Source organism: Elaeis guineensis, chromosome 7, assembly GCF_000442705.2.
Source record: "Elaeis guineensis isolate ETL-2024a chromosome 7, EG11, whole genome shotgun sequence".
Lineage (NCBI taxonomy): Eukaryota > Viridiplantae > Streptophyta > Magnoliopsida > Arecales > Arecaceae > Elaeis > Elaeis guineensis.
This window is the reverse complement of record NC_025999.2, coordinates 73346081-73369232: the sequence shown is the minus strand read 5'-3', so window position 1 is coordinate 73369232 and position 23152 is coordinate 73346081. Positions and strand designations below refer to the sequence as shown.

General features: G+C 35.6%; 1 protein-coding gene and 1 long non-coding RNA gene across 6 annotated transcripts in view; one reads left to right on the top strand and one right to left on the bottom strand.

Annotated features, from left to right (window-relative positions):
• The window catches only part of LOC105049003 (uncharacterized), a 118666-nt gene that overhangs the window by 15206 nt on the left and 80308 nt on the right, over nucleotides 1-23152 (bottom strand). The gene's annotated exons all lie outside the window — the stretch shown is intronic.
• The window catches only part of LOC105049002 (MADS-box transcription factor 51), a 145203-nt gene that overhangs the window by 71276 nt on the left and 50775 nt on the right, over nucleotides 1-23152 (top strand). Inside the window, exon 2 of one of the 5 annotated variants that reach the window (XM_073261164.1) lies at nucleotides 17208-17286. The exons of the other annotated variants lie outside the window; for them this stretch is intronic. Coding sequence (XP_073117265.1) covers nucleotides 17208-17286 — 79 coding nt within the window. The remainder of the gene's footprint in view (nucleotides 1-17207; nucleotides 17287-23152) is intronic. 5 annotated transcript variants of the gene reach the window in all.

The following is a 23152-nucleotide window of genomic DNA, read 5'->3' as shown; positions in this document are numbered from 1 at the left end:
TTGAAAATTATGTTTATATAAAATTACATGATTTATACATATGTATGAGTATAATAGATTTATGATATATTATTATTATAAAAATTTTATATTTCAATGATAATCATCTTCTCTAAATGATTTATTGATGCATGTATAAACTTATGCTTGATTCAGATAAGATAATATAATGTTTACTTATTGAGCTGGTGTAGCTCATATCTTTTTTTTGTTCTTTTTCTGTCCAAACGAATAAGATTAGGAGCAAAGGATGATCCAGACTTGGAGGTCTATACCAGCAAGCTTGAAAATTATTTGATGATCATGGACTTGTAGCTATCTATTGATAAGTTTTGAGATATGAATTTTTGATATTTGATTTTGGATTTAGATGCACTAAAGCAATCTTGATTTATTAATTTGATGAATAATGAAATTGAACCTCTTATTATATCTTATTTATGATGGATTTTAGTTGATTATGATTGATAGGCTTCGTATTATCGAGGGTGATATCCTACGGTAGCATGGCCGTATTATGTCCCAAATTTGAGGCGTGACATATACTCCTAATGGTCATATCTTAAGAAGTATTCTCATATGTAGTATCCACCTTATTATAGATATATTTTTGGATCACAGTATGGTATTGCCTCTCATTATACTAAGAATGGCTAGTCTCTTACCCAACATATCATCAAGAGGGTTATCTTGGACCACATCAAATATAAGATGAGCAACAAAGATGGGCTCAGTATCAAAATTAGTATCAAGGCCCTGATTATGAACAAGGCTTAGATATTTATGAGCATCATAGGTCATTTCACCTAGGATTAGTAAATTTGATATGCTTATCTTGAATTGATGAATCCATTTTGTGTAATATTGAAAATGATTTATGACATATTATTGGTATATTCAAGATTTTAAATTTCATGAGATGGAGCTGTCTCAGTTTTCTTATGGAATGGAATGCGCTGCCATCCCGCCCCATTCCGACACTTGAAATAGAAGATAACCCAAGACATCCTGATCGGGATGCTGGGATGTTGGCAGGATGCCTTGTCTCGACAGATGAGATGGTACTCCATCTTGGTGTCCCATGGAATATCCCATTGGGACCTAAATCATCGAGCATAATTGTATTTTCATATACAAGAACTAAGCTCAAGTGGTAAAGATTGCAGTTTTTTTATTAAATTTCAATATTTTTACTTTATCAAGTACTCATGCAACTTCAATAATAAGAAATTATTGTTTAGTATAATCAAGAAAGGATCTTCAATAACCTAGAAGATCATAATGCATTATAATGTTATTTTTAAATAAAACCTATTTATTATAAATATATTACTTTTGAAGTTTAAATATGTTCAAACAATAAATAGAACAGTAAAATTTTAAGATAAATTATATATATATATATAAAGGGAGTCTCAAGCATGTACCATGACACCCGATCGAGATGACCATTTGGATGGGGCAGGATGTGGGGCATCCTATTCTAGGTAAAAACTGAGATAGCCCCAGGAATTAAACCCTTGTTTAGGACCATATCTATGCAATATATATTTATATTATATATAGCTAATGTTTATGTACATTCTATTACAAATAATATGCATGGCTATTAGGCTCATAATTCATTACATAAACCTGGCTTGATTCTAAATTGGATCGAAAAATTATGGCCCAATCATGGTTCTAGTACCTATTTCAATATCTATAAATAGCATTTGGTGATCCAAATGAGATCACCGTGGTGACCTAAGATCATCGATGATCTAAATTCTATGGTGATATGATCACCAATGATCTAAGATCATGACATTTGGTAGGCCATGATCTAGTGATTAAAGATCCTCGAATATCCATGAGTAACATGTTTGGTATTTTATGTGAATCCAAAATCACTGATTATATAATACCAAAACTACCCATAATATATTCATAAAAAATATTTATTAATCATATATAATATATTATAAATAAAATATTACTATATTTATTAATATATTAATAATTAATAGGTTCTATAAAATATATATTAATCCTATAAATTATTAATTCAATAAAATATATTAATTATTATTATATAATTAATATTTTATTTATACTTATAATATATTATTTATTAATATGAATATTTTGATCAAAAAAATTAGGCAAATTGAAGTAATATACTACATATTTTATTATATTAATATAAAATATAATAAGATATTTTTTCTCTAATTTAAAATTATCATTGAATCATAACATGACAATAATATGATTAATAGTATATTATCATATAATATATATTATAAACACTATATAATATCAAATATAATATTATATTATATATACAATATTGATATAATATACTAACAGAATATTGATATACCTATTTTCTTACTAGATTGAGAAATATTTTTATCTTTATATTTCAATCCAAGATCATTGTCTGAGGCTGATCTTGAATTCATGACCTCGATGATGGGTATTCCATCACTGGATTGAAAAGTGATTTGAGGAGGGGGTTGATTTGAAATCACTGTCATGTACGATCATTATGGTGCAACCAAATGCGATGATCTTATTACCTCCACTCACATCACTCTTGATCTTAGATAGATCATCCCATACCAAATACCCCTGTATAGTTATCATACCTAATATGGTGTCAATGGAGTCAGTTCAGTATAGCAATCCTTTATAAAGAGTATCGGTTAGTTGTTGGCATGATATAGTTTATCTGGTAGGTTGGTACGGATAAAACTTCTATCATCGGACTAACCATAGAAGGAACTATGCTCGGGCCGTCACCTGCCACCTCTCTGAAGCACGCCGCATGCACGTACTAAGAAAATAGGAATGGATAAATTTTAAGGATATTTGAACAGTTTTGATAAACATCACATAACCCCCTTGGATTTATCCATTCATATTTTCTTAGTATTTTAACGCACGCGTGTAAGCGCGCTGTTCTTTGGAGATGTGACAAACGATGACGGCCCGACCATAATTCCTTGCATGATCGATCCGACCATAAAAATTTTATCCAGATTGGTACCGACTGGTGAACCATGGACCAACCAGCTAGCTCATATTGGCCCAATCCACTTACAATATGGCTGAATCAGGGGTGTCTGGATTCCCCAGGCTAATATGAATCCTTCTTGCATTAGAATCTATGTAGATTCTTTGCTCCTCCTCTCTTTCAGTGTATTGGATTTTTGAGAAGCCCACTTTCCTGCACCTACACTAGCAACCAAAACTTACTTTTACACTCACCTCCACTTTAGTTAATTAATCATCGTAATCAGTTTTTTATCAATATGTTGCCACACAAGTTAGTAGCGGCATCCATATTTGTGGACAATAACTTGGCCAATTCTTGCCTATTTCTTACCATGACTAAGGTATTTCAGTTATAGGCAACAATCTAACAAACCTTACCCATTTCTCATCATAGCCAAGTTAGAACTAGGATTTTTCATATTCGAGACACCGGCATCCCATGCTTAGAGCTATTCATTGGGCCTGAAGAATTTGCTTGTTATCAATATAGCGCATAGCCAACTTTTGTTACTAATTCTTAATGCCTTAAGATTCTGAACTAAAATGTAACTGCATTTGTAAATAACACCATGACACGATATACATATTAGAGTATCAAATATCACTTAGGAGGGGCTTTAAATATTGCCTATATCCTTTTTCTTCTTTTTTTTTGAGGAAGGGCTCCACCCACCAATATATTAGAAAAGTACTAAACAATTAAAAATTTAACAAGCAAAATTAGTAAAAGAATTTTTAAAACAATTGAGATACTTAGAAGTTCATAGAATAGACCAATCAAACAGGAGAGACATTGATTGTCAGATTACATATTGAAAATTAACACATAAATAGAAACAAATTAGATTGAAAAACTCTTCATTATTGAAGAAATTTTATTAACATACCAATAGGCTGCCCTATACAATATATTAGATATATATATATACATATGTATATATACCTATATATATATATGTGTGTGTGTGTATATATATATATATATGCGTGTGTGTGTGTGTGTGTGTGTATATATATATATGTGTGTGTGTGTGTGTGTGTGTGTGTGTGTGTGTATATATAGGACATTACCTTTAACCCTAATTCGGGCATTCAATCTGATACAAAGAATCGTACTCGAAATAGAACTCAATAATAAAGAAATATGTTTGAATTATTCTACTACAATTATAAAAACCTAACCAAAATCATATCATCCCTAATAAAAAGTTATAAAAAAATTCAACTAAAATTTTTGAACTAAATATTTGTTTATTCAACTCTTTGCCGACAAATTCTATGGTTCTAGTAGAAGCTTGGCATGATCCATGCTTGCTGATTGTACCGAGCCACCTGCCTCGCACCTCACATTTTTTAAAAGCTTAGCATTTACTACAGGGTTTAGGAATTGATCCAATATCAATGATTGTGAACTAGTTATTGCATTATCTATTCTTCCTTGATTTTAAGAACAAGCTGTTGTCTTATTAAATGGTGATTGTTTTGGCTTGTAATCAGTGGTGAAGGAACATTAAAGCATCAATTTCTCAATCCAATAATATTGGTGTTTTCCATCAAATCTCAACACTTCTATGGTGCAGAATGAAAATGTTCGTAAAGGACATGAATTACTATAATTTGATCAATAGTAGTTGTAGCTAACTAACATGATTTTTCACATGCCATAACTTTATTACTTGGATGTATATGCCCACTTTATAGTGTTATCTTGAGGCCCCTTATTTAGTTGCACATCTTTGGATGTGAAAAAAAGCTAACTTCATTTATACTAGAGTATCATGTTATGATTTGTTCGATAATATTCTAAATATGATCTTCCGTACTATCCTATACCATTCAATATGGAGCATACCATATCTTACCGATTTTGTATTGTCTCATACCATATCTTACCGGTCTTGTATTGTCTCATACTGAACTGATACTCGATATGCTATCTTTTATTATACCAAACTGCACACCAATATTATAATAGAATGGTACTGGTATGGCATCTGGTACCAAGATGGTGAATCTTGATTCTAAACATGCTTTTAAGATTTAGAATCATGGTCAAACTATTTTCCTAAAACCTTAAATTAAGCATACATCTCAAAAGATTTGTTATAATCTAGGTTTAATATTAAGAGAATAAAAGGAAATTCAAAAAGTAAGAATAAAAGTCCAGTTTATTTCTTAGTATTTTTTCTGCTTCATTTGTTTGAGAGACTTCATTTGGCTTAGTCTACTTTGGTGGAGGATTCACCATCAAAATGATGGTAGACTCGGTCAATAATTATTTTTCAACTAATATACTGAATTTGGCTTATAAATATGTTTTACTTTCCAAATAATTACTTTATAAGTCAAATCTACTTTTGCAAAATTTGGTCCTCATATCTAGTTTATACTGATCTTGAACTTTAGAAGTTTGAGGCATACTAGTACCGAGGGCCACCATGGAGGCAATGTTAGAGGAGGAAGCAATGATGGTGAAGGGTAGCGGGCGATGCTTCTTTGGGGATCTCAAAGGGTTTGGAGTGGAAGATATCAAGGAGAATTAGGTGGTCAAAGGAGAGAAAGGGGGATGGTGAGGTACACGATCAAGATGATAAAGATTTGTCGTGTCAGAATCAGATCCCATACCGATCAGCCTAGGTATGGTTCGATATGCCTGTACAAAAAAGAACAAGGGAGAGGAAGAACCGAAGAGAGAAAGAGAGAGAGGGAGGGAGGAAAGGAGAGAAGGCGGAAATGCTAGTGGTGGCCATTGGAGAACCACTTAGACCCTTGGATGATGGAGAAGTGGGAAAGTCCAAATCAAGCAAGAAAGGAGAGATAGAGAGAGAGTTAGAGGAAGGGAGAGGAGAGGGCGGAAAGGCCAGCAGTGGCCATTGGAGGGCTGTGGAGGCCCTCAGATGATCGGAGGGGAGGGGAAGTCCGAATTGAGAGAGGAAAGGAGAGAGAGAGAGAGGAAGGGAGGGATAGGGAGGGAAGGGGATGGAGAGGGTGGAAAAACTGGCAATGGCCGGTGGTGGCTACTGAAGGGCCGCATAGGCCCGAATCCTCCTTCCTGTCTTTGGACGATCGAAACTGGAATGACCACCCCTATTTCGATTGTGATTTTAAATTTTATTGCAAACTCACAGTAAAATCAGCAAACCTGTTGTCGACTTTACTACTTGTTGATAAAATTAAAGAAGTTTAACTGAAGTCGGTAATATCATTGTCGACTTCACCCAATGTCGCAAAAAAAAAAAGAAACAAGAGCTTCCATCCCTATTTCGATCAGCCGACTCTGGCCTCCAATGCCTTTGATAGACCTCCAAAAGGCTTTATTTCCCTCTCCCATCTCCTTCCCTTCCCCTCTCTCTTTCTCTCTCTTCCTTCTCTTTCCTCCCTCCTCGCCGGCCCTCCAACAAGTGCAGTGGCTTTGGCCAGCATTCGAAGGGTCTCTATCTCTCTTCCTCTCCTTCGCTCCCCCCTCTCTTTTCTTCTCTTTCTTCTCTATCCTGTTGGTGTTCTGTTGGTGTTCTGAATTTCACACCAGACCCATAGCAATAGGCTGCTGGTGTGGTTCGGCACGTTTTGAATTGTCTAGTTTGATGAACTCTAAAGGTGATTGGTAGTAACGATTGATGATAATCATGGCAATGATTGTAAGAGACTAAAGCGAGAGAGAAAGAGAGACAATAGAGATCAAGTCGTGAGGTGAGGGGTCCATGTGGTTGCTTCGACAAGGCAAATTAGATCGGTACCATTTAAAATTGAGTAGAACTAATTGGTTTTAGATTAAATTGCTATGGCACAGTTCATCTCCTACCTCATTTCAAAAGTCTAAACAATCACAGTTCTGGGTCAATTCAGTTTAATACCTTGAAGGCCTGTACCTCCCAATTCCAAGATAGTTCAAATACCATTGTTTGAGGCACAAGAAACAAAAAAGGTTTTTGGTGTCCATATAATGTCAACAAGAAGATCAAATTCAAAAAATCGATTAGTTTTATACAGTAGATTAACTGTTCAACAATGATAGATTGTGCTCATTTGATTTTTGATTATAGTGCATTTAGGCAGACTTGGATAGCATCACAAAGAAGTGTGCTAAAGTTAAGATTGTCTAAAGAAGAGCCTGACTCTAACATGATTACAAAGCATCTGCATCATGTTTTATTAGCAGTGTTATTGCGATAGCCTAGCTCTGGACAAATACCACCCATCCTTGAGGTCTAGTTTGTGGTTTGCATGTTAGGCAACTTAGGCCCTCTAGAGAACCTAAAATTTGACCAATTTCATTGTGCAATTGTCAGTGGTAAGGATTTTGCCCTCTTTCTCCTCTCTTTCAATGCCTCCAGTAGCTTGCACCCTGTATCCAACCCTTGGTATATAACTATCCACCTATTTTCCTTGATCCTAAATTGAACAAACTAGACCCAACCATTGTGACCAAACGAACTGGAAACCTACTTAACCAATACTTACATAATACCAGCTAGCCCACCCAAACCTAGCGACCCGGACTTGCTCACCTAGACTTGACTAATAGAAGATCATTCCATCTCGCCAGCCATTTGATTATAGAACAAATTGAGACCCAGCACTCAGATCAACTAGCATTTTATGTTTAGTCTTTATTTCTAGCCTTTGGTTTTAATAACCATTTCATTTGTTACAAGCGTTGGTGGTGTACCATCACCGACTTATTTTTTCTGGGTGACAAGATCTTTAAATTCAGCATTCCTGTAATCTCTTCACTCTTTGCGTTACATCTCAGAATAAGATGTTTCATGCTAATACTCTTCTTGCATTCTCTAAAGTCAAAATATTTAAGCACCAGGATCTTCCATAAAAAACCACAATCATGTTTCTATGGTCCTTTATCCAACGTGAAACCATGGAATTTGTATATTACAGTACGCTCATATGTATTCCTCCATTGGAAATCCATGGAATATTCTCAAAGCATGACTTGATATTTTGATCAACAGTGGCTTTTTTTTGAACTGGAAAACCATTTAAAACCCAACATACTACTTGAACAATAATAAACATATCGTCTTGTTACTCTGAAAACTCAACAATAGCCCAACTTCATCCTATGTCTGGGATACTCTAGATTCCCATATTCCAACACTTAACAGTAATCCATGGCACACTTTTCTAGCAGTCCTTGCCATTGTATATATGACTCTTCTCAAACCTTATTTTCTTCTTGAAAGTCAATCTTCACCCTTCATTGCACCATCTCACTTTCATATAAAGAGGGAGAAGCATTGCAGAAACCTTTGAACTTGCCCTCCATTATCCATCCTAGCCTGGACCATTGCTTTTGTCGTCAATCATTCAAATTATAACCAAATGTGTTCTCCATTAGAAACCAGCAAAATCCCTTTCAACTATGGTATGTCGAACCAAGCCAAACTGCTCGGTTCATCTCATACCGAAGTATAGGACCAAATAAATTCGGCCCTTTTTTCGAAAACCCATCCGAACCACTCCAACTAACCTGAATCGGGTGGTTCGGCCTGGTTCGGAGTGGTTCATACTATCACTCAATTATTTGAGTGATGGGAAGAAGCTTGAGAAGGCTCTTCAGCCTTCTCAAGCAAAAGTGAGGAAATTCCCTCAAAATCTTCCCCCCCTCAAGTGAAAAATAGTTGGAAAATGAAGGAAAATGCCAAATTCAAGTTATGTAAGCTCCTCCCCCACCTCCCTTCCTCTAGAGAAGCACTTCCTCAAAGAGTTCCACTAGAGCGATTCCACTAGGTAGGGCAGCAAGAAGTCTTTTTGAAAGATTTCACTAGAAGCCACCATCTATGACTTAGATTTACTGCCTTCTCTAGGCTAGCACAAGGCTATTCTTACAAGCCTTATTCGCATCATATGTGTGATGATTACCTCTATCTTTTACGTGGACCGGAGACTCCGTATGAAAAATGTCAGTCGAAACAAAAAGATAGAAATTTATGGATGGTCCATCTTTGCAGCTAGAAACTACCTTGACACAAACAAAGTGTGAAGCTTTCTCTGGAACACAGGCCATTCTCCAAGAATGCCCAAACATGGCAATGAAGATGAGCTTGAAGCTTCTTATAAATAGGTCTTCTCATAAAAACTTATTCGCTAAAGTTAGCAAAGAGGTGGTGCAAGGTTTTAAGTTCCAATAGGATAGGGGGCATTCCGGCTATCCCATCCCATTTCTATGAGAAAATGGGATTGAAAAGATGTTAGAACTCTGAAATCCATACAAGAGAGGAGAGAAGAAGAAAGAAGAAAAAAAGGGAGGAAATATGAAGAAAAAGAAAAAAGTGAAAAGAAAGAAGAAAAAGAAAAGAAAATAAATAAAAAAAGGGAGCAGAAAAGAAAGAAAGGAATGAAAGAAGAAAGAAAAGAAAGAGAAAGAAGAAGAAAATTGAAAAAAAAATAAAGGAAGAGATGAGAGAAAGAAAAAAGAAATGAAAGAAAAGAAGATAAAAGAAAAAGAAAGCAAAAAAATGACAAAAAGAAGAAAAAAGAAAGCAAGATAAATAGAAGGGAAGAGAGATAAAGGATAGGATGCATAACCGAAACTGAAGAAAAAAGACAGAAGGGGCATCTTGTTCTATGAAAGAATCAGGACATCTCCATCCCATAGGATTTAAAATCTTGAAGTGGTGGATTTCTTCTTTGACCTTTTGAGTATGCCAGTAGGTACCATCATAAAACTCCTGACCAAGAAACACATGGTGAGTTCCTTTGCTAACATCTACTAGAGTATAAAGAGACTGGATGACACCTATCTCCAGACCACCCATGACAAGAACTTGCTCCTTGACCCTATGGTATTATTGCCATCAAACTCTCAATCCATGCTTCTCCTACCAAGGCCTTAGCAGTCGAGAGATATTATAGTTGTTATGAGTGCAGTTTTAATTATGCTCGTTACTTTATTGATGCTATTAGGACTCCTTGTTCCTCCTACAAGGATATGATGACAGAAGAGGTGCACTACATAGATTCCAAGTCTAACAAGGTTGAAGTTAGCAGTGATGGAGGTGGATTTGTGAATGGTGTTGTAACTTATATTATTTAAGTGATGAGAAAAAGGATTATGCAAATTATCAAATATTTATGAGCGACATCGACACGATGAAATTTTAGAGCTTGGTATGTATCCTTTAAACACATGCAATTGATTGTATCATTTCATATTTTATATCTTATTAATTTATTTGAGCATATTAAGGTTCAATAATACCTAATCCTTGTGAGGCTGTCCTTCGGCTAGCCTTTGTAACTTGTAAGACTTTTTTTTTAAGCATCACATCATATTTAGATCCACATCATGCACAATTAAGGATATACCAAAATCATAGAAACATCAAATAACATCAACAAACATCAATTTGGACTTAAAATCATTCAACAAACAAAAAAAAATGATTAGATATCTTAAAAACCAAAAAGAATTGAAAAAACCAAAAAGAAATGATGTGCCGATTTGAAACTGGCATGACTGGCACGACCCACCATACCGTGTCAGTACGGTACCAAACTGATACTCTACCGAACCGATCACTGATTGATACAGATCCTGGTACCGGTTTGGCAATTCTTGCTCTCAACAATCTAGCACCCCCAAAATCCATTCAAGGAAGAGAAACCTAGATGTACCTTTTTGTTTGGTACTCTTAACCATAATAGACCCAATAACAAATGCATCAGCTAGAGAAAGTTATGAAGCAAAAAGCATTACCATTGAATGTTGTAAAACTCATTTTTTTCTCTCTTCATCTTTTTATTGTTCTTTTTGTTTTTTTTTATTGGAGAATTTACTTGCAAGGGCATAAAAATAATTTATGTACACCATGTTAATTTAGACCAAACACTCTACTTAAGTTTGAACTATTCAGGTATCCTAGAAGGGGATTTCTAAGTTCAGGCCCTCCTTAGATACCGATATTTTATGACTTTGGTACAGCATTGTATCAAAACATGGTATGCCTTCATGCACAAATAGTAAAATTTAGGGTTCCGAATATGTGTCAGTATTCAGTACAAACCAATAAACGAGGGCATGGTATCAACTGTAAGCAATTAGTTAAATTGTGCACACAAAGGAGTTAAACCAAGATTCACCATCTCGATACCGAATCCTATATTGATAAAATTCTGTGGTAATATCAGTACGCGATTCGATACGGTACGGTAGTATTGGCACACTCCAAGATGACGTATTGGTATGAGATCAGTATGGTACGTCTTGTACTGGACAGTATGGGGTGGTATAGTATTCCATGAGTTGAACAATGCAAGTTGATTGATCATCATATGCACACATGTTGATAATTTTAAGATGTTTTGATTGATTGTATTTTCACACATATAATATGCAATGATAGTTTGGCCTCAAGATATTATTACCACTTTCTGGTGATCCCTTTAACTGACAATAGATCAGTCAAACATTCTCTGAAATTATAATGTTTGTCAAGATTCCTATCTACGCCAAAATTATACCCCGTGAATGGCTTTCAGGATCTAGCTTTCCCCTTTTCAAGCTTGTTCTACAAGAAAGATGGGATTTTCTAGAACCTAGCTACATGTACTAGTTATTCGGAAAAAGGAGTAAACTTTCCACCTACATTCTCACTTTTGGGCCTTTGGCTATCAATTAGGCCTATTAATATAAAATAACCTAGTCACCCATGACATAATACACTTTTAAAAGTTCGCTTGTATAACAATGACAAGCTCCGACCTTTCAAAGTTGAAAGGTTTTTCACTGGTCCATAATTTAGTCTCTAGTTTCATGTTGCAAATCAAAGTCCTTAAAGAGATGACTCTTAATAGTTGTATCTCATGTTGATTGTGCACCCACACTCGTGTGGTGATAACATAGACATTTCAAGGAAGATTGCTAACAACGATTGCATAAAGCTTACTAGCACTTAGGGGTCTTCCACTAGCTATGTTAGTTCCAAGATGAGCTTTATAAGGCTTGTCTCTTCCTCTAACCAACCATCACTTTGCTATCCAAGAAACTAAGCTTAATACATCAACAGAAGTTTTAGATACCTAATTCGTTGCCACCTTGTCTCCATATTATCATCAAGGATGCCAAACTCCAAGACTAATTGCTGTATGATACATAATAATAATACCATGTCCATATGTTCATGTCAAATGTTTTTGATCTTTAATGGTTCTTAGTTAGTCCATTTATTAAAATATAATACTAGATTCTGCATCAACTTCGGTATTTTACTTTGTTGAGGTATCTTTTTAGTAAAAACAAGTTGAATATTACCGCCAGATGCTTTACAAGAAAAAATGCACAATATTATGATGAGATCAGGTTATGCCATCAAATTCTTATATGCATTGTTTTTAACAGTAAATTCTCGAGCAAGGGCTCCCTACTAGGAAAAAAAAGAAAACCCCTCAAATACATATTTGAAATGTGTAACACATATGGTTGATATAGAGAGGAAAATCTTGTGGATGGTAGGGATCCCACTAACTTCTGACATCTTAGAAATGAAAAAGAAGATTGCTTGGTGTACCGAAGAAGAAGAAGAAAGCTTCTCTTCCTCTCTCCCCCTTTCTTTCATATGGGCTGACCATGCTTATATCTACCTAAATCATGTGTATAACAAGGTATATGAAGCCATTCCAGCCAGATCAAGATTGGTTTCTTATATCTTCCTATTTTCCTCTTGCCTGCTGCGCTCCTCTTCCCCACTCTTTCAAACTTTATATAATCCTTTTTTCTCATGCATATGCAGACATTTTTCACCAGCTAGATGACTATATGAGAGTGAACTCACAGCATGAGTTGAGAAATCAAGAATGGAGGAACCATGATTTTCATGAAAACCCTGATTTTCATGCTAGAATGGTACATTTATAGATACTTAAAAGCCACAAACAAGATAGCAAAGCCAAACAATATGGAACCTACAAGTTAACCGAGATCAGCTAAAAACGAAACAACATTTCTTGCAAAAGAAGATTTTGAACTTTACTCCTATTCCCTCATTGATGAAAAAAATGTTCTAGACCTAGTTAGGTTTCACATAACTGCAGCATAATTTTCATTAGTTAAAGTTTACCCAAATATATGCTATTTTTATGCTTGCACAAGATATATGAGAAGTAGATGCATAATAAGCTTTCTTTGCATACGCAATCAATAGATTGGCATCTAAAAGACTTCATTTGAATAATGTTCACAACCACAAAGAATTTTGCACAACCATGACTGCTGAGTAGTGAGTATAATTATCACCCAGCTATCACATTGGCACCCACAAAGCATACAAGTTTCAATTTTATGAAAATCGTGAATCATTTGTGAAGCATTGTCAGAAACAACTTGGAAAACATAATGATTTAGAATAACATCAGCAATTATTTTTTGTATATTTCTCTGTCTTTCGTACATTTTAGAAAATAAAGGTCATTTGCAATAGCTGTTAATGGATCCTTTTGTTGTTCATCATCTTTGAATACCTTTTTTGAAATGCCAAATCTGTATACCAATTCAAAAATTAATATCCTATTTTGCAAATGATTATGAATTAAATAACATCATGTGTCTATTCTTATTTCACTTAAACTAATAATTTTTTTTAGAATCAGAAAAAAAATCAAAACTAGATCAGGCAAATAATGATTACTACTTTTCTTAATTATAGTGGTTCATAGGTTGACCATTTTACTTGTGTAATGACATGATTGATTCTCAGTTAGCAACAAATTTTTATATAATTTGCACTTTTTTTTTTCAATTTTCCTGTATGAACGTTTTCCCAAATAGTTACTTTGTTTCATTCATCTCAATTTATTTTCTAAAGTTGCATACACATTACGGGATAAACTGAGAGGAAACAAGAGAAAAAAATGACATACTAAGAATTGATTGCACCTTTTATGGTTAATATATATTATGATGTTCTACAATCATGATATAAATTGATAGATGGTAGGCACAGAACATTCTCATTGACATTCAGTGCTTTATATTTGCCCATATGATATGGAGACCGTAATGTGAATTATACAAATGGTTTGTCATTTGTATTGTTTCTTTGGATTGATATTGTTGTATTAATCTTAAATGATGTGCATTGAAATGATATATAGAAAGGGTGTCTTAGTGCATGAGGCTCCCCCCACTATGGGATTTGAGGTCAAATGTACGTAGTCTTATCCCCTATGTGCGGAGAGATTATTTTCATGTTTCGAACCCAAGTTCCAATGGAGCAACCTTACCATTATACTAAGGTCCACCCTCTTACATTGAAATGTTAAGCACTTGTAAAGATTATTATGCATTGATAGAAACTTGGGCTTGGTTTTCTCATCTTGTCAATGGTTTGTATGATTTAAAACTTTCGAAGATTAGTATGCATTGGTAGAAACGTGGGCTTGGTTTTCTTATCTTGTCAATAGTTGTATAACTTAAAACTTTGGAAGATCTCATCTCTATAGCGGACACAATAATAATAAAAATTCATGCTAGAAGTTGGCTTGTGATGAAAATGATAAATGTTCAAACAAGATCCATAGTATCAAAACTAGTCCCCATGCTGCAAGACTGGCGGTACGGTACAATGCGGTACCATACCATGCTGCTCTAGTGCGGATCAACAAAGGGGAACTGGCAAGGGAGGGGGAGATGGACAAGGAGAGAGAGGAAGAGAGAGAGGGGGGAGGGAGGGAGAGGGACGAAGGCAAAGAGAGTGGAAGAGGGCAAAGGTAAGGGGAGAGAAGAAAAAAGAGGAAAAGAGAGGGTGGAGGGGGGAGGGGGGAGGAGAGGGAGGGTGAATGAGGGAGAGGGCAGTGGAGATTGAGAGATGCGGAGGGAGGGGAAAGAGGGCTTTGAAAGCCTTCTCTCCTCCATGGCTTTGGAATTGGGGCCCTATTTTGTCTCAAAAAGGGGCTCCATCCTCTTTTTATTTCATTTTTTTGAAATTTTTAAGTGGAGGAAAATTCAAATATAAAAAAAAAAAATTCATAGTCATGACTCACATAGTCAAATACAAAATGCACATAAGTAATATTATCATAATAAAGTTGTCAAAGCCTATGAATCGTAATAGATACCTTATGCGATTTAAGTAATGTGTAAGATTATGAACTTCAAAAAATCATTCATAAACAAGAAATTGGCTTTCAAATATATATCTCTACTTATTTCATTAGAGATTTTTTTTTCCTTTTTCTTTTAAAATTGGCATTTTAAAAAAGTATGAAATGAATTGCAAAACATGATATTCATGATTTTGATACAATATATATTTTCGAGATTCAATAGGACAAAAAATGAAATCAAGTTTCTATCTGGCTATGTGTGCCATCACATGGAAAGCAACTTGTTCATCAAGTTTTCTTTCACAAATAATATTTTGCCAATATGGTGTATGATAATCTATGCGTCAGCAATGAAATATCTCTGGTTAGAATTAATCTCTTCATTTGGTATGATGATTTTCGGGGATAATCTTCATCTAAGCCACAAGGCAAGTCCATGATATTAGCATCCTATTAGCAAGTCTGAATATCCCCTTCTCATGTAATGGAACCAGGTTTCACTAGCCCAAGACTGCTACCAAATATGAAATTCAACAATAAGATATCAAAACTAGTAGAAGAGGCGTTCTCTTCTCTAGCTTCTGGCACTCTAGCTCGAACTCTTTAACACAAAAAAGTGCATGCATAGAACTTCAAATTGGCTTTTATTGAGGTGTCATTGAAATGGCATCATAGAATAGGTTGGTGATATGTGGATTAAGAAGATTGTTTCCTTGCAAAGAATGATAGAAAGCTTCAAGGAAAGTGGACACATGGATGTGTATATGGCAGTCGGTAGACATAATGGATTTGGGATAAGCGAGTAGCTAAGTTAGCAAGTAATCAGTAAATTCAAAAAGAAAGATTGATGGCATGGCTTGTAGAAAAAGGGAGGGATAAATAGTGTAGGAAATATGTATGACTCAGACATGTGAAAACTACAAAAATGACCAGCACACCTGAACATGCAAAATCATAGGACTAACCCTAGTCCATGACATGCTAATTAAATTAAATTAGCAATCATGACATGGTTTCAAAACATCAATTTAATAGACTTGATTATAAGAAAGTAATGTGAAATTGGCAGGAAGGGTAAAAGAAAGCAGTTCAAATCTGGAACAAGTTCCATAAACACACCACATAATCGTAGTTAAACACACCACACCTAAACAATATTATCTGATTATTACTTTAAAATTATCAGATAATTTAAAATTATCAGATAATTTTGCATCCCAATATGTATTTCTAAGAACACTATAAGAGATTTCACTTGATAAAATCATCCACAGGCACGACAAGACATTCTAATCAGCATATCTATTTATTCTCCAATTCTGTTTTGTTAATATTGGCATAACCAAAGTGAACCACGCAACATGGTATTTATAATTCAACATTGCAAATAATATCGACTGAATCAGATGAGAATGTAAAATCAATGTTAAAATCTGGTTATGTTTGTACCATCCCACAAACACTAACTTGCTTATTAAGTTCCCAGCTATAAAAATAATACTCTTTGAGTTTCTGAACTATGCTGCAGAATCATCTATGCAGTTCAGAGACATGAAATGTTCATATTTGTAACTTAATCATTTAAATAAGAAGAATGATGACCAAAGCAAACAATTTTCACCCTGGGCTGTCACAGTCTTCATATCAACATCATAATTTCTGTGCAGACTTAAATTTAAGACATTGGAGGGATCTTAACTTGGCTGATCAATTTTCATGGAAGAGAGGCCTTTACAAAAGAATTATTATCTCATATATGAATAAATGCTGTAAGGTCTCAGAATAAATCAAAAATGTTTTCTGGAGGACCTTTAAAACCTTCAAAGCCTTTTGGTCTGAACAATTTAACATGTGACTTGACTCTGTGACTGCCAGCAATCACATAAGTTCCATAGTATGAAATGAATGCAGGTTACTTAGAGAGCATTGACAGTAAAAGAGAATTATCATCCCCTTCATACAGAAGTGTATTTGTGGAGTATAAAGAAGGCGCAATGCTTTTAACCACTTAATCATATTAGTGACCAAAAAAGGCTTTATGCAACATGTTCCATTCAATTATCTTTGGGAGGTCTAATTGTAGGCTGAGTACTTTCCCTCTGATGCAGCATGGAAGACACAATCACTCGTTATCAGCAAATATCAGATGCTGGACAAGATGTCAGTAAAAATATTGACAAAGAACAGGTAGAAATTTTTTTAATCTTTGCCTTCTAGAATGTATATTTGGACATGAAGTTGTTTTTCTTTTTCTTGAATCTTGATTTATTCATAACTAATGACCTCTTCAAGAGTGTGCTTTTGCTAACAATGCTTGAATCGGCTGACCATTGACAAGAACAATGAACTCCTGAGATAAAACCTAAAAGACACAATTGAAAGACCCAATCTACAATTATTAAATACCAAAATTGGTTAAAACAGTGTTTTCTTTAGCAAATATATAGGAGAGTTGAGCAATCTTCAATGGGAGAGACAACTGATTCAACAAGCTTTCACTTTATAACTGAATGGGTAATGAAACAAGAACACTGTATGGTAATTTGGTTGTCTCGAATATGAATAAATTAATTGTGCTTCCAACAATCCTCTCGTATTAAACTATATTGCTAAAAACTATGACTTGGGGGTCAACCCGCCTGGGCAAACCGCTGATGCCAATTAGTACCACCCCAAACAGGGCAAAAACTGGTTGGTTCACCCTGTTGCAACCCAATTTGCCAATTGTGCGATTTTGGGAGACCAATCCATCTCGATTCAGCCCCGATTCGGTATGATATGCACTAAATTGAGCAATTTAGGATAGTTCCACATACCTTAGTTTCTATATATAGAATTAGATCTTGAATGAGAATTGCTTTTTCGATTCTTCATTCTCACTGTGCCTTCCCATGCCATGAAAACTTTAGTGTCCTCTATGTGGACTTTGACCATTGAGGCCCTCACTTTACGTTTGTCGAAGATAGGAAAGAATGATAGCATGGTATATATCAACCCTTCCCATTAAGGAACTCATTTTAGCCAAATATAGACGGCGTTGTTTAAGGATTCATGTCCTAGCAAGATATCCCACAGGATATCGGGATGGGGTACTATCCCACGTGTCGAGATAGAACGTCCCGCTAATATCCCAACATCCCAATTGGAACATCTTGGGACATCTCCTGTCCCAAGTGTCGAGACGGGGTGGGATGGCGGTGCGTCCCATTTCATGAAAAAGCCAGGACAGCCTCGTCCCACATAACAATGCATGTAATTTTTATCTTTGCACACTTATTTTATTACTTTATTCTATTCAGAGGTTTGGAAAATGTATAATTAAAGGTGTGTTTCAAAGACATATTTGTGTTAAATCTTTCGATGTCGTTAGATTGTCTTGGGAAGTTTGTTTTGATAATGCAAGATGGAAAGAGGTAGGGAAATTATCAAACAAGAAGAAAATGCAGAGGAAAATAGATGAGTAACTTGCTCTTATTTTTAAAAAACAAATATGATGTTGGGGCATTCCACCATCCTAAGTGTTGGGATAGTATATCGTGTGTCGACATGGGACAACTCGGAAACCCGATCCGTATTCAACCCACCATAAACAGGTTTGGGTTTAGACTAAACGGGTTCGGATCATAAACAGATCGACCCTTTTAACCCATTTAATAAGTGGGTCGGATATGGATTTTAGATATCTGACTCATTTAACCCGTTTAATATTTAGGTTGGGTTGAGTCAGATAACTCATTTAACCTATTTAACCTATTTCTGACCCATTTAACCCGATCTGTTTAATCTGTTTAACCCATTTAAGACCCATTTAACTTGTTTAAAACATGTTTAACCTGTTTCTGACCCATTTAACTTGATTCGTTTAACCTGTTTAACCCGTTTAACCTGTTTAACCCGTTTAACCTAATTTGATCTATTTAATAAACGGGTTAAACAGATTAGGTCGGATTACCTGTTTAATAAACAGGTCGGGTTCAGGTTTGAATTTTTGACCCGTTTAATAAACAGGTCGGGTTTGGGTTGACCATTTTCTGACCCGACCCATTTACGACCGACCTGACCCATTTGCCACCCCTAGCATCCACCATCTTGAGCAGTGGGATGTGAGGCATCCTATTACACCGAAAAAGCAAGATGGCCTCATCCTATGGTATTTAAAATCTTGATTCAAATTTTTTCGTACCAATATCGAGACCTGTGCTAGTCAGAGATTGGCATGGTGTGGTACGGAACATTACTATACTCTGTTAAGGGCATTTCGGCCTTTTTCTTCTTTTTCAATTTTGAACTGAAGTCAGCAAAGGATGTGCCAAAACTTCAATTCAAAATCTAAAAATAAACGGAGGGGAAAGAAAAGAGTTCAAACCAAGAAAAAAAAAGAGAGGGAGGAGAGAGGAAGAGAGAGAGGGAGAAAAGGAACAAGGAGAGGGGGGAAGAGAGGAAGAGGGAGGGAGGGAGGAGAGATGGGGGAAGGCAGTCAGCATACCGGGAGGTCGTCAGTCGATGAGATTGGCAAGAGGGGCAAGGGCGAGACAGGTGAGGGCAAAAAGAGCATGAGTGAGAAAAAGGAAGAAACAAATTTATTATGCCAACCATGCTTCCATCTCGAATTTATTGCGTAAACCATGCCGGTAACTAACCATTCTTGATTCAATATACTCTGAACAGGCTGGTTTGGCATGGTTCAACATTCCTTGCCTTTATATGATCTCTATTGGAGAAGTCCTTTGTGAGCTAAAAGTGTCTAGCCCAAGTGTCTAGAGTCCAAAAAGGACTCCTTTAGCATATGGAACACCACAAAAGCCTTGTAGTAAAAGATATCCAAACTACTCTTGGTCATATTCCAAAATTCCCCAGGTGTCTGAAAACAAATCCTTTTAACAGTGTAAATAGTCAAACTTGAATAAGAGAATGCCAAATTTTTGCAAAATTTAAGTTTCCGGCTTTTTGGATGGTAGAAAAAGTAGGATAATATAGAAATGTTTTCCCAAACTTGCCTAAATTTGTTCTTTTCTTTGGAAAACCATTTCCTTTTCCTTTTTCTTTTCCACAGTTTTCGCAAAGGCGAAACATATCCAAAGAACATCTAGTGTCAGCTACTGCATCTTTCCTAATTTTAACCAATATTAAGGATTCATATAAGGTAGATGACTGATCAAACCACTAAGAAAAATCCTACCAATTGGCAAACATTAAGCCAAAAACATGTCCTAGAAAGAAATATCAGGTAAGGGACTAGAACACAAGTAAGAAGACATGGAATAAATTCTATTAAAACATAAAAGAATGGCATTCCTCACAAGATAGGCATCCTGTTGGATAGAACCCTAGGACTGATATTACCCCACAGATCTAAATAAATATATCTAGGAAATAAGTTTAATGTGGAGGCAAGAATTATACAGTATTTTCTAATGTTTTCAAGCCACGAAGCTTCGCCTTGAGAGCAAAAGATTGTGGGATAACATTAACAGTTTCCTGAAATGTCCAAAGGTCGATGACTCTTTTTTTGCCCTCAAAATGCTGCAGTGCCAAGCACATATCTTGATCTCTTTGTCAGATATAATATGAAAGTGTCATCACATGACCTGAAGACTGTTTTATCAATGGATAAAATATAGCCATTCAAAAGTCACATAAAAATGCTTCCATTATTCACATCTCAGTGTCCACATATGAATGTAGAGTGAATAAAAAAAAAGAAAAGGAGTTGTGTGAGGCCCAGCCCGAATAAAAAATCCCAGCCCACAAAGCCCAAAAAAAAAAAAAAAAAAGAAAGGAAAACAGGGGAGAAGACTCCCGAAGGGAGTCTTCTTCCTCCTCTCGCCGGCTCCCAACCGGAGTCGGAAACGAGCTCCCTCCGGCCCTATTTAAGGAGGAGATCCCTCCTCTCTCCCTTCCACCAAAGACCTGGGATCCAGTCGGCGGCAATCGTCGGAAAATTCCCGCAGAAGACCGACCCTGTGCCCGTCCAATTGTTCGCCGGAAAAGCCTCGCCGGCGTCGGAGGTAAGCCTCCTCTTTCTCTCTTCTCCCCTTTCCTTCCCATGCCTGTGTGCATGCTCGCCGGTGACTGGAGTCGCTGGATTTTGTTGCGGAAGAACCTCTATATTTTTACCGTTTTTCTTTGATTACCGGTGCCGGTGGTCACCGCCGACCACCGGTTTGGCCCTCCTAGTGTCGGTTGAGTCATCCCTCCTGCTGACCGGCCGCCCCACGCCGGTTGCACCGCCGGCCGGCCAGCCAACAGGAGATTGAGAGATCCCCTGTTTTCGGCCCAAAGGAACCCATGGGAAGAAGGAAAAGAAAAGAAAAAGAAAAGAAGGAAAAAAAAAAAAAAGAGAAAGAAAAAGAAGGAAAAGAAAAAGAAGGAAAAGAAAAAGAAAAAGAAAAGAAAAAGAAAAAAAGAAAAAAAAAAAAGAAAAAGAAGAAGAAAAATAATATAATAATAATATAATAATAATAAAAAGGATTTTCTCTCCTCTCTCTTTCGTGAAGAAAAAGAAAAAAAAAAAGAAAGAGAGAAAGAAAGAAAAGAAAGAAAAATAAAATAAATAAATTAATAAATAATGATATAAATAATAAAAATATGAGAAAGAGAGTTTCTCTCTCTTTCCTCTCTTCAGCCTGAACTAGTATTTTCTCTCAAATTCTACTTTCTCTCTCTAGAATTCTCTCTCTAGATTGTCTCTCCTAAGATTTCTAGAATTTTGAGAAGAATGATGATGAATTTAAATGATCCTCCTGATGGATTTTTGATCTGTGATCGTCGGACGGTACACCGACATCCACTTTGATCCGATCAGGTATTTTTAGATTTTATTTTTCATGATTTTATTGAATTATCCACATGATAATTTCAGCATGATTTGACCCGATCGATCGGATTTGTTGAATCATATCGTCTGAGAAGTCCAAGATGAATTTTCTCTCTAGAATTTTCTCTCTCTAGAATTTACTCTTTCTTGATTGATTCTCTCTCTAAAAAGGTTAGTGAATGAAAAAAAATTTTTTAATAGTTTTGATCTGATTCTAATGAAGAATTCTGATCCATGATTGTCAGACAGCGTACTGGCACCCACCTTAATCAGACCATGAATCTTTAGATTTGATCATCCATGATTTCGATCTAGCCATGACTTGATTTGATCATGTTGATTTCACCAATCAAGATATTGGACCAATCGTAATGTTAGATTGTGTCACCTGATCAATTCGAATTGTACTTCATGAATTCTCTCTCTGATTTTCTCTCTCTACTTGATTTTATGAAATCGATGAAGAAACTTCGATCCTATCACTTCGAATCCGATTTGATCTGATAGTTAAACTTTGGATCGTTTAGGTCCTAATTAGATTTTGATTAGATGAAATTAGATGATCGGACCAATTTAAACCGTTGAAATATGGTATTCGTATTCTTTCTAATTATTGAAATTGATTCTGTATAGGATTGTGGATGTTTGATCATGGGATATCGAGATATGATCTACGAACAGAATTTTTGGAAGAAAATTTATAGAATTATGTGGATTTATTGGAATGCGTTCGAGGTAAGTAATGTTTTCACTTTTTTTAGATTTATCGGCAAATTATAATATATTTTTCTGACATGATTTGTGAAACGATGCATGAATTGGATGAATGATATTTTGTTATAAAAATATCTTATTTGAAATGTTATGATGAAGCATGATTGAACATATTGATTTCATGATGCATTATATTGATTGATTTCGATACCACATGATTATATGTTTTATTATCGAAATTAGAATATGAAATATGATTTATGAAGAATTATGATATAACAAATATTATGAATTGACAACCTGACTATGTAAAGGACCCTGCCAATGGGGGCATATACGTTGGCAATTGATTTGTCCTGAGGGTTTACGTCGCCAGAGAGACCAGCGACAAACCGCCAGAGAGACCAGCGGTTCCGAAAGACTTTGCTGTCAGATAATTCGCAGCTCACCGTAAGAAGATACGCGGTGTTATGACCCTGCACAGAGAAAATATGGTCATAGCTCATGGTTAACGAAAAGAAT